This window comes from Drosophila nasuta, chromosome 2R (assembly GCF_023558535.2).
Source record: "Drosophila nasuta strain 15112-1781.00 chromosome 2R, ASM2355853v1, whole genome shotgun sequence".
In the NCBI taxonomy this organism is placed as follows: Eukaryota; Metazoa; Arthropoda; class Insecta; order Diptera; family Drosophilidae; genus Drosophila; species Drosophila nasuta.
The window spans coordinates 2,412,935-2,425,651 of NC_083456.1; the positions used below are offsets into that span (position 1 = coordinate 2,412,935).

Sequence of the window (12,717 nt, forward strand, 5' to 3'; positions counted from 1 at the left end):
ACCTGCATGAAAAAAAGCAAGTGCTGTCAATAAAATTATAATACCTTGATACCCTATGGGTAGCGGATATAACAAAGCATAAAAGACTTCGATGATTTTAATTAAATAACTTGCAATGCATTTTTAATACGGTCTAAACAATTCTGTAAAGAAATATAAATACGACTATACTATTTACAATCTCGGTATTGTGAGATGGGCTTAACAAGTACAGGAGTTTCTAATTCATAGGCTTTCACAGTTTACCATTTCATGGGCTTTATATAATTTACATTTCGTTCAATATGTTAATATATTATATTATAAGAAACAGTTGTGACTTTATATAATGTGACAATACAAAACATTCTCATTGATACAGTGCAAATCGAATACAATTTGAGAACACACTTTTTTTCAAAACTAGAAATATGATATAAAATACAATTAATTTGGATTTTATTGTACCCATCTCACTTTATATATTTAAATCTCAAATGTTCATTTCAATAAGTTTCGTAATTTTAAGGCACTAGTTAAGGACACTTTTGATGCGCACTCAAATTCATATATTAGTACATACATCTGTGATTGTTTGGACAATTTTTTTCATTCGTAAAATCTCTTTTCTGTCTACGCTTAAACATAAAAACTGAAGTCAACAATTAGTTTATGTATGTTTATATTCTCATTGTCAATATTTTTCAAAAGTGCGTACTATGTATACATAAACCTAACTGGGGTGAACATACACAAAATGCGGTTTGACTAGTAACGCCTTGGCCAAATAAGGCGCATTTTATGGTTCGTAAAAATATACACTGGGTGACCAAGGCTGTTGGGCACCCACCAACATCTCCGGGTGGGCATTGATAATAGCGTTACAGATGGCTCTTTCCTCTCCGGGGAACTCCTGACCTATGGCCTGTGCTCGCAGAATAATTTGATGACGCTTTGATACATCCACATTGCTAATAACGCCAGCCTCATGTCGATGACTAAAGAAACGATTTGTAAGATGTCCATCCACGTAAATCTGTTCCGAAATAATTAATTATCGCACACGAAGGAGTGATGAAATCTGTACAACTTACCTCGTAACCCCCAACGCCACTACAGTCCTGCAGCTCCCAACGCACGTATAGAGCTCGACAACCAAGACTCGAAATATCAGTTATGGTGACTGGAAAACTTTCGCCTGGTGCACTTCCCATACATGACGATGGCTTTGGACTCTGTAACCCGATACTATTTATAACATATCTTATTATATCTCTTTATTACTCCACTTACTTTTGGGCTAATTTTATTTTTATTCATTACATGCTCCATGGCCTGCAGATCAAATACAACGGAATCAATAAAGAATTTCTGTAAATATCAAAGCGAAATTAGATTGTGATATTAGCATTCGATATTTCTACACACCATTTCAGCAACGGGATCGTACATTGCCGAGTCCATGGTCCTGGAAATGGTTTTGCACTGATTGTCGCAAACTAAAGCGCGACAATGACAGCAAAGGCAGGGCTGATTTAGAGACGGGCGATCAGCGGAGACATCCTCTTCCAAATCTCCATTTAGTTCTTTATCCTCGTCACATAGTTCACACATTCGTCGCAGTAAATACTCGCATAATAGTCGCTCTCGATCAGTAAGTGGACTTAATGGGTCATTGACATCTAACTCGCACATATCGCATGCTTCTTCTGTACGGTTCGGTCCCTGAACTACCGACGCTGGGCAAAGCTCATTATTACACTGGACTTCTGAGTTGATGTAAATTTGAGGCTCTGGTAACTGCGGCTTCGAATGTCCAAGCGATTTCTCTTTAGAACGCGATGATTCATCGCGTCCCGAGCTAGGATGAACCGATGACATTGATTCGTTGCCGCCTTTCGAGAGTGATTCTACTTTGCTGTCCCTTTTTGAAGTATTAGCATCTGAGTTGGGTGACGCCATATTTGCCGAGCTGACTATTGTTGTATCTTCAAGTGCTGCAATGGGCTCTATTGATGCTTGAGCTTCTGAGATCTCCGAAGATGCGTTAGGTATTGTACTTAACCATGATTCGGATGGGATACCAGTCGATGCTAAAGGAGACAAGAATTTATCTGAAGCTATGTCAGTTTTAATCGAACCAGATACACGGCTTTCAGTATCCTTCATGGATGTTCTACCGACAGAACCACGATTTGAAGTGATTTGTTTTGGCTCATTAGTTTTAATGGAACCAGTTAAGCGACTTTCCGCATCCTTCATGGACCGTGTACCGAGCGAGCCACCTTTTGGTGAAATTTGTTTTGACTCATTATCATCAGTGTAACAACTTCCAACATATCGAGTATCTACTTCTGTATAGCAACTTGCAAACTGGACGACATCCCGAGTTTCGGCTTCGGGTTCACTTGTAGACGGACTTGCATGATATGGTATGAAATTAGGATCAATCTCGAAAGCCACTATTTCTGTCTCCTGAACCGCTTTGAGTTTTTTTTGTGGAAAACATGACTGTAGGTATTGCTCCATTTGACCTAAGCACTGCATCCGATTAACATCAGCCTCGGTCTGAAGTTGATTCTTAGCGAGTTTCTCTCCTCTTTGAACAGCTTCCATACAATCTTCAAATGATAATTTTGGTGGTTTAGATTCCTCTTCTTCTTTCCGCAATATCATGGTCAATTCACGAATTATTTGCTTTGCCACATCGCCACGGTTTACACCAGGGTCCCTGGTATTGGTCACCAAATCGACCATTTCAAATAAACGCTCTCTAGCGTTGTTTTGACTTCGGGACGATTGATTACTTTGATTCATGCTCGACAGTTTATCGAAAGTGGCTTTATCGACACAAACAGTGGTATTACAGTTCATCACGACGCCTACACTTTCCGGTTCCATGTCAAAGTCTTGTATTGAAAGATCATATGTCGATGTCTTGATATTACATGAACAATGGGTTTGCTCGGAGCGTGTTGACGTATAGTCTGTTACCTCCTTATCGCAGGAGCAACTGATGGCGCTTTTCATTGAGAGATGCTTTGATTTCGATTGTGATTTTAATCCGCTATTCATTGCCTTAGGACAAGCAAAGCTTCTTGAATTCGAATTCTTTGCCGGATCGCCGTCCACTTTACGTGGTGATTTGTTGCTTGTTTCACAATCCTCGTTATCAGCAAATTTAGAGATCGATGTATTCGAGGAAGAAGAGCAATCACAGAATCCATCAGCCTGCATAAACACAAGTTTTGTTACTTGGGATGGTGTAGTCGTATAACAAGATTTCGAGATTTCATAGTCTTCAGTACCATTATGGGTGGTATCAGTTGCGGATATCAAACAGGGATTAACTACAGACACTCCGCATTCAAGGCAGCTTTCCTTGACCCTAACAAAGGGAGGACTATCGTCTGCCTCCCGCCCCCTTTCACCCAGCATGGCTCTTTGTTCAGGAGAACACAGACAAGTTATCTGAGCCATAACTGAACGGGAACAGGATGTTGTCGGTTCAGTTTTCGACGATTTACTTACGGGACCCTGACTAATAGAATGCAGGCTAGCCCATGCAATAGTTGGTGGATTAGTCTTCGTGACAGCCGAACAATATTCCAAGTCGCTAGGACCAGCAACGCAGCTCTTACTAGATACCGTATTTTCCGATGCATTATTTATTGCATTACTTTTGACTGCCCGACAACTTCTTTGCGATTTAGATGATTTAGCCAAATTATCAGAGTCACAGCCAGTCTCAGGATTACTATCCGTAGGAAAAAATTTTGTATTTGACTTGTCGGACTTACTACTTTTTATTGACATTGCATTTATTGTTCCTGGTATACTTGTGCATTTGTTGGATTTATTTTGGCTATTACAAGCACAGGATGCAGTCGCATTAATTTGCCATGAAATACCACAAGATCTATACGATTTTTCATTGTTGGAAGCAGGCACATTCACTGCGCTTGGAAGATGTTCCACGGCAAGTTCGGATGGTTTGCTAATCATAGACTGATAGCTGGGACCACATGCACACGATTTCTCCGATTTAATACTGGTCCACCTAATAGCACCGCTTGTTTCAGTAATACCACAAGACTTATCACTTTTCAAACTGTTCCATGCAGTCGCATTGACAGTACTTGGAATACTTTCCGTGTCCACGATTGTTTCCAGAATTGTATTTTTATCACTTTCTCCACATGTACAAACTTCGGACCTTGCACTGTTCCAAACAGACGCATTTGTCGTTCCTGGAATACTTTTCATGGTGGTGGAACATATATCTGAAGCATTTGGTCTTTCTGAAGTACCACAAGATTTTTCAGATTTCTTGCTTTCCCTGGCAGTTACATTCGAAATTCCTGGTATACTAGACATTTTAGAGGCGCCTTTATTGAATGGCTTCCCAATAATATTTTGATCACTGGGACTACATGTACAGGATATTTCATTGACATTTCCTGTTTTACCACATGACTTATCGGACCTCGTACTGTTCCAAACAGTCGCATTTGTTGTTCCTGGAATACTTTTCATGGTGGTGGAACATATATCTGAAACCTTACCGATTGTGCTAGATTGACATGTTCCTGTACATGTTCCGTCAAATTTCGCACTATTGTTGCATACAGACGCATCCATTGTCTTTGAACAAGTGCAGGACCTCTCAGATTTTGCACTGTTCCAGGCAGTCGCGTCTGCAGTTCTTGAACTTTCAAAGGACTTCTCAGATTTCGCGCTTTTCCAGGTAGTCGCCACCTCTGATTTTGGACATCCACAAGACTTCTCAGATTGAACACTGTTCCAGGCAGTCGCATCTGCAGTTCTTGAACTTTCAAAGGACTTCTCAGATTTCGCGCTTTTCCAGGTAGTCGCCACCTCTGACTTTGGACATCCACATGACTTCTCAGATTGAACACTGTTCCAGGCAGTCGCGTCTGCAGTTCTTGAACTTTCAAAGGACTTCTCAGATTTCGCGCTTTTCCAGGTAGTCGCCACCTCTGACTTTGGACATCCACAGGACTTCTCAGATTGAACACTGTTCCAAGCTATGGCATTCGCAGTACTTGAACTACCACAGGACTTTTCGGATTTCGCATTCTTCACTGCCGGCTCATCCTCTGACTTCGAACATCCATGGGACTTCTCAGACTTGGCACTGTTCCATGCTGTAGCATTTACAGCTTTTGAATTATTTTCCAAAGTCAGGAAACATGTGTCCTTGCTCTGCGCAAAAGCACTAGCGGAACGATCAGAAGCACAGTTGCAAACATCTAAATGAAGCGCTTTTTCAACATCGATTTGATTTGAACCGAAGACATAATCTCGTTTAGGGCAATAAACGACATTCACGTTTCGATTTGTCTTATTTAGAACACTACTACATGGCAAGGATTGTGACCTTTGATATGACGTCCTAGTAGCTTGGCAATTACAACTTCTCTTTGAATACTGCGTGTTTGACTCGATATCAATATCCAAAGCTGCATATCCTGAGCGCGTCGGTAGGGCAGATTTGTATTTACCGCGAGAAGTAGAAGAATTGCAACTGCATTTTCGTAATGAAAAATCTGTACGTATTGATTGGTTTTGAATAGACTGCATCTTGGGCTGGCAACACGAAGGAAGCGGTTTAGTGACCGGAGAGCGATTGCAACATTTCTTTGGCGAAAGGGTAGAGGGCTGCTTTGTGGCTGATGGACAAATATGACTCGAGTCCGAATCCAAACTATACCATTGGGTGTCTTGGCCTCGGCATCCACATGGCTGGCACCGAGCGCTCAGCTGTGAACTAGCAGACTGGAAAGTAGTCGATCCACAGACGGTGGGCATTGATTTAGAGGGGCACATTAGAGCTGTCGCTGGAACTGTTGGCTCTGATGATCGATGGGAAACAATTTGGGAAGAGGCAGATGATTGATTTTCATTAGCATTAAGATTATCGTCACTTCTGACGGGCGCATAGTTGGTGGGATAACGAATGTTGCCCATCGCTTGGAGGTCGTGTTTTACATCTGTTTGGGATTGTGAGTCCTGTGTGTTACGCTCTCCTCGCGAAATTATATATTTGTCGTACAGAAAAGATGTGTCTGTCTGAGAGGGTTTGCTTGGAATAGAAACCACGTCCGGTTTGCTTTGAATTTCCGTTGGAGACGTATTCTTGCTGACATTGTTCGATTCGAGCTCAAAATCTATACGATTTGGCCTCCACTTATCCTGCAAATAGGATTTATCTGTCTGCATTTTTCGCGAAATATTTGTATTATCGACAACGGCGGCAGCGGAGGCATCGGCGGCGGGGGCGCTCTGCGGAGATGGTCGTTCGTCCCGCATATACATCAGAGCTAGGCAAGCTGGAAAAAAGAAAAACCCAGATTAGATACAGTCGCAAATACGTTGACTAGCTAAACTTTATTCCGAAATATATGAGCACATGAAGTTAAAATTAATTTGGTCATTTGGGAAATAAGCATCTCATAAGCCTTGGACAAGGAACAGAAAGGGATTAATGCTAATTTTGCGCTAACGAGAGTGAGGCTGTGTTGGAGTCATTAGCTCCATAATCTGGTCCAGTCGAACTTCAGGACCACGAGTTACCGTTGGAGATGACCACATCTCACAATTGTACAACTCAAGAAATTTCGCCTCGGCCTTCTCGCGGCAAGGACAGAAATCGAAATCAGAAATCTGACTGCAATTCTCCCTCTGATTATAGCTGGTAAAAATAGTGCCACGCTGAACACAACTGCAGACTTTAATATTGGTATGCTTGCGATTGTCGTCAAACGAACGCTTTTTCCATGCACACTGGCAGCAACCACAGTTGCCTGGACAAAATACGTTTCCCTCCTCATCCATAATAGGACTAGGATAAAATCTACATGGAGAACAATTTGAAAAATCTCTATGCTGTGGTAACGCCATGTAATAACGCTTGGAGTCATGCACTCTGCTTAGAGGACCCGAAAGCCCATCCATATCGGATTTTAACGAGATTTCCCCAATTTCGCCGATTTGTCTGGTCTCTTCCCCATCATGAAGCGGGGGCAATGGTTCTTGTACCCATTCTACTTCTGTTGTGAAATCCGAATCGTTGTCATAGACAGATTGTGATTGTGCCTGCTTCTCTTCCCACAACTGTGGTGGAAGTCCCGGGACTGGAAGAGGCACTACCACTGCCTCCATATGCTTGCTCTGCGTATCGTGAGAGGAAACGGGACCCGTTGGTGTACATGAGCCAGCGAACATTTCCGAATCGATTGCGTTTAAGCTCGACAACCGATATCTAGTTTTCCGAAATCGAGAGGAAACCATACCTGTGTTGGATTCCAGTGGTGGCTGATTGTTGTTGCACGACTGCTTGCATACTACATTTCTTGAAGAAGATACTGACTTAGTACCCAATTGACCAGTACTTGGATCAAACTCTAAAGGCATTTTCATTGTAACTGGTCTGCCTTGGAAATGGCAATTAGGACCACTATCATTGGCGTCGGTTATTAGGCGTGCAGTAATTTCAAGGGTCGCATTACAGGGCTTGCGGCATCCGTTCTTCGACTGCTCAAAATTCTTCAGCATCATTTGAGTGCCATGGGCTATACGTTCCAGAGCAGCACGTAATGCCTCCGGGTCGTCTAGTCTATTGCTATCGCTCTTATTAGGACCCTTGGCCGACCTGCCCGACTTGCAGCTGCTAATTTTTTTGCTGGCGCATTTTTTGCAATCACTGTCTCCGACGCTCAGGCAATCGAAAAATTTGTCCTCGCTTCGATTTGGCTGAAAATTGTCAACCACATGCAGTACCTGAGTAGAATTTTGTGTGCATATCTGCTGTTGCTTTTGCCGGATGGATTGCAAATGAACGCAGGTATCTGGTTTGCTGCATTTTGCATTCCTTGTCGTATTTAAGTTAGATTTACACCTGTCCTTGTCCATAGCAAAATGGACTAAATACTCCAAATGTATCAAACTAATATCAGAATTTACATGAAATTTAACTTGTGTTCTTGTCTGCTCAAATAATTAAAACAAACTAAACTAAATCTCCCCATTTCTGGCAAGTTATCAAACGAGCGCAATGCCTACTGAAATTTCTTGTGAATTATTCGTGAGTTATACATACAGCAGATCTAAAACTCATTTTAATTTAAATCTCGAAAAATATTTATTAATTATAACATAACTACTGAACAAGTTCTATGTCTGCTTAAACATCTTTAAAAATGTTCGTAAGATTTATAGTAAAGCTAATACTCATTTTTATTTAAATCTGAACAATCTTTAATTATTTTAAATAATAGAAACTTAATAAAAAAAATCCCCAATTGTTTATATCTTCTATTCTACTTTCTAGTTTTTCATATAATCAAAATAAACAAATAAGAACGGTGTACTTTCAGCCTTTTTATTTGGACTACAAATTTTGTCTTTTATCAGAACTGCACTCACATTTCCACATCCTAGCCCACTTTCTACCAACAAAAATACAACAAATCCATTAAATTCCTTCCCTAGTTCACAAGATATCTGGCCAACGAACTTTACGCCCACTTTTGTGGACGTAATTATGTCGTTGTGTATATCGTCTCAAACCGCCAGGTGTAAAGCCAAAACCAGATCCAAGCCCCGCGCCGGATCGAGGCGCAAGTGGATGCTCGAAGCCACCATCTGCTCCTCCGCCAGGATCAGCTTCTGGAACTTTAGTGATTTTGGCACTTGTCGCCTTTTCAGTTTTAGTTCCCGGTTCCGCATTTGGCTGTCGCTTATCACCAGCACCAGCACAATAGCAGCCGTCGACCACAGTCATTGCTTTTAGTGCGTGTTGAAAAATTTTCATATTAACTTGCCCACTGTATGGATTGAGCTCCATGGGAAGCTGCAGTTTAACTGGTTCGCTACGCACCCGGCACCGGCAACTTGCAGGACATGCACTCGACTTATCAGTTAATAGACGAGCGCATATTTCTAATGTGGCTGGATAAAAGAATGTGGCTGATGTATGTCGATCCGAATGCTCCAGACAATCGCATTTGCCACCAACGCTACGAAGGAGCAAACGCGAATTGTCCGAAACACGTTCAAGTGTTTGGCGTATCTCGAGCGGATCATCAAAATTAGGCGTACTAAAACCGCCAACTGCTCGAATGATCTGCTCGCATTTTTTAGGCTCATGCTCAATCACACTATCTTCATCGCCGTTTTCACTCTCGCTATTGCAATCATAGAAGCAATCTCCCCTGTAATCGGCCATTATATCCACGTTTGCTGTTCACTTTATCTTCTGCACTTTATTTTCACAGACGCTACACACGCAATTTTGGAAATACATAAATATGTACTACATAAATATATACATTAAATAAATAAAAATATAACCCCAAGTGACTGAACTCAGGACAACTCTAAACACAAAGCCAGCTAAGCTAAGCCAACTTAATTCAACTGTCAATAATCCCAGACATTCTCTATCTCTAGTATGTGTATGAAAAGTGAGGTAGGATATGAAACTGTTTTTTTCCTCAAGCCTCCTTCTGGGCCAAATGTAGCGGATTAGGGCGCTCGACTGGCAAGTAAATTGTGCAATAGAACTCCGACTCGACCTTTTGATTATGATAACTAGTCAGACGCTCATTGACACTTTGTTCAAGTTGATGCAACAGCGGTGAATTGCTTGGTTTAAGAATAAATTTAAGAGCGCGCACACAACCCAACACGCCAACGAATATATCATAGCTGGCCTGTTTCGATGCATGTTCCGTGCAGAGATCCTGCAAAAGCTCAATGTGTTCCCGAAACTCTTCGCTACCTTCCCACAGCTGTAGCACACGACATCGGAAAACATTAACGTCAAAGTCGGCTTCATCTGTTAGCCTAGACTGCAACAGCTCGAGAAATGCCCGGGTGCGTGATGGCAGCATCAGCAGACGGTGGTCTACACCCACATTGTCCGCCTGGATGCCGCACTCGTGTGTGATCCACTGCGTCTGCAGCTCTTCATCTCTCATCTCTGGCGACACTTGCACTAATTGACATTGAGAGCTCGTCGGCTCCGTTTGAGCCAATCCGTTGAATTTAGGTTGCTCCCACTGCCGATCTATAATCTTTACGTATTGTGTTCGCGATGTTGTCGCTCCCGACTTATCTGAATGCGCTGTGTGCATTGATGCCACCGAATGGAAGCTCGCTAACGATTTGCATCGACGCGTTTGCAACTGTATGGGTCGACAACTGGCGCCGCAAAGGCGAACACGACCGCGAAATATACGGCGACTGACGAAGCGTTTGCAATTCCGACGCCTGCGGCGCACACGATAATTATTTGTCCAGTCCGATTTCTGATACTTGCGCTTCTTCGGAAGAGTCTCGGTCTTCTTTTTGACACTGCTGTTCACCAACATTTTACCACAAACCAGTCGCCGCAATGTTGTGGGCACCTCAGCTATTTGTCTCTTAAGTTGTTTGCTTATGAAGCTGATGTCCAGACCAAGACTGCCCGCGTTCGCGTCTTGTCTCCGACGGCTAAAACCGCCGCTAATTCGGTCCTCTGGGACTTTCGCATCTGAAGCTGTATCTTCGGCTGGTACCTCTTTTGATTCTTCTTTTGTTTCATCTTGCTTTGATTGCTCGTCTTTGTTGTCATCTTTCTTTTTTTCCCCGTCTTCCTTATTTTCGCCCTCCTCCTTTTCTCCCTCGCTTTCTTCCTCCTGCTTTTCTTCCGCTTCCTTTTTATCAGCATCTTGATCTATCTTTTCCCCCTCTTTCTTAGTATCTTCCTCCGCTTGCTTCCGCTTTGTTTCACAAATAGGAATGGGAATGGCTTCGGCTCCTTCGCATTCACATTGACTCACCTCAGGTTTCTGGGCAGAGAGAATTGTATCCGCCAATTGTTTAACACTACACGCTATGGTCTGGAAGTCCTTGTGTGTGGGCAGCTCACGTTCACGACGCTATACGAGATAGACACGATTTAGTAACGAAACCTTATTTAAAATGATGAAACTCTTACCTCAAGGTCACGCAGGGCACAGCCCAGTCCCTGACGCGCTGCCTGCAAATCATTGATCTCATCGCGCTTGGCCCGCTTCTCCGGGCTGTCGTAAAGCTCATCCGCCAGACTGTGTCCCTCGGGACAGGTACCCAGTTTGCGCTCCATGCGCTGGATCTGCTCATCTTTGGTGCGCAGCTCATCTTCTAAGCAGCAGGCGTGTTCCTCACAATCCTTCAGCTGTTGCTGCAATTCTGCGATTTTAGTTTCTAGTGTGCCGACCTCCTCCTTCAGCTCGCCATTGGTCACCTCAATGTGCATGAGTTCCTTTTTCAGATCATAAATTTGCTGACGCAGGCAATCGGTTTCCGCTTTCAGCTGCTCCTCCATGCTCTGTTGCAGCTTCTTTGCGAAACTGAGATCGTCAATAAGCGCCTGACTGCGCCGCTTTTCGTTTTCCAGCTCCTCAGTTAAGGGCTGCACTTGATCCAGGGCCTGACGTTCCTGAGCCGCTCGACTCTCCATATCCTTTTCCAAGGCGCGATTCGTTTCGATGAGATCACGATGCTCCTTACTCAAGCGGACCAAGCATGTCTTAAGGCCATGCTCTGACTCTTCCAGCTGTTGAATCTTCTCAGCCGCAGCACGTGAATCATCCCGCAGGCAGTCCTGCAGCTTGTTAATTTTTTGCTTCAGACACACCTCTTTGGTTCGATAGGCATCCTCCCGCGCTTTATATTCTCGCTCCAAGTCCACCCAATGCGAGTCAGCAGTTTCCATGGCTTCATAGTGTCGTGTATTCAACTCCTGGAGTGATGTGCGCAGATTTTTTACCTCTTCCTTCAGATAATTCACCTCGCGTGAGGTACTGGGTCCTTGTTGTGCTGCATTGCTCGACTTGTTTGGATTCTTCTTGCAAGGATTACACTTGCAGGCGCCAGCCGTTGTACGATTAGCAGCGGGAGCAGCTATTGACTGATCATTGCCCATGCTACTTGATTTGGTTCTGGCCAACGCCAGTAGATGACAGATTAGCAACAGAGGTAATGAACGACGCAAGTTTTCTAGTTGCTGCTTGGTGCGTTGTCGCTCTCCTTGCAGATGCTCCAATTGGGTCTCGGCAGCACACAGATCTTCGCGCAAGATAAGACACTCGGCCCGACAGTCACGATACTTGGCGCCCAGTGCGTCCTTTCCAAATTCCAACTCGACGTTCCGCTGGCGCAGAATTTCCAGCTCCTCTTCGTTGTGCTGCAGATGAAGTCGAGTATCGTTTTCAGCCTCCTCAAATTCGCATTTGGCCTCGTCCAATTGTGCGTTTTGTTCGACGAGTAACTCCACACGCTCAATCAGATCCTTGACCTGTTTATTTAGCTGCACCTCACGTTGCAAGCGCTCGGCCAAATGCTTTGCCTGAGAATCGCCACTGCTCTCATAGACCAGCAACTTGCCTTCCAGTTGGATCAGTCGCTCCTGATAGTAAGCCAGGTGAGGGTGTGGATATTGATATTCCTGGTGATGTGGCTCAATTTGTTCCCTATCTGGAAACGTTTCCCTCTCCGAATCGCACTCGACGAAAACGCCACTCTCGCTGAGGCTACTACTCTGCCACGCAATGTTGCAAGGACGCTGCTGCTTGTTAGGCGTAGATGGGGTACTGGGTGAGACACTATTCGTGTACGGCTGAACAGTGGCAACGATCCGACTGTTGTTGTGTCTCACGCCTCTTTCCGATTTTGTCTGCAGAATAAAAA

At 43.6% G+C, this 12,717-nt stretch overlaps 2 protein-coding genes across 10 annotated transcripts in view; both read right to left on the bottom strand.

Annotated features, from left to right (window-relative positions):
• Positions 1 to 95: 95 nt before the first annotated feature.
• Positions 96 to 12,717, bottom strand: part of LOC132785914 (centrosome-associated protein CEP250-like) — a 29,197-nt gene continuing 16,575 nt past the window's right edge. For 6 of the 9 annotated variants that reach the window (XM_060792232.1, XM_060792231.1, XM_060792233.1 and 3 more), the window contains 2 exons: positions 10,985 to 12,703; positions 9,247 to 10,925 (listed from right to left, as the gene is read on the bottom strand). In XM_060792232.1, coding sequence (XP_060648215.1) covers positions 9,498 to 10,925; positions 10,985 to 12,703 — 3,147 coding nt within the window. In that variant the 3' untranslated portion in view covers positions 9,247 to 9,497. Of the gene's footprint in view, positions 1,016 to 1,073; positions 1,215 to 1,272; positions 1,351 to 1,407; positions 6,333 to 7,295; positions 8,019 to 9,246; positions 10,926 to 10,984; positions 12,704 to 12,717 lie in introns of those variants that run through there. The other 3 variants (XM_060792229.1, XM_060792228.1, XM_060792235.1) reach the window with 3 other exon arrangements.
• On the bottom strand, positions 8,370 to 9,243 carry LOC132785919 (uncharacterized). The gene has a single exon (XM_060792248.1). The coding sequence runs from the start codon at positions 9,227 to 9,229 to the stop codon at positions 8,495 to 8,497; it is 735 nt and encodes a 244-aa protein (XP_060648231.1). The 5' UTR covers positions 9,230 to 9,243; the 3' UTR covers positions 8,370 to 8,494.

What these genes read in the sequence shown, in the direction of transcription:
- LOC132785919 (XM_060792248.1), bottom strand. Translation starts at nt 9,229, where the DNA reads ATGGCCGATTACAGGGGAGATTGCTTCTATGATTGCAATAGCGAGAGT.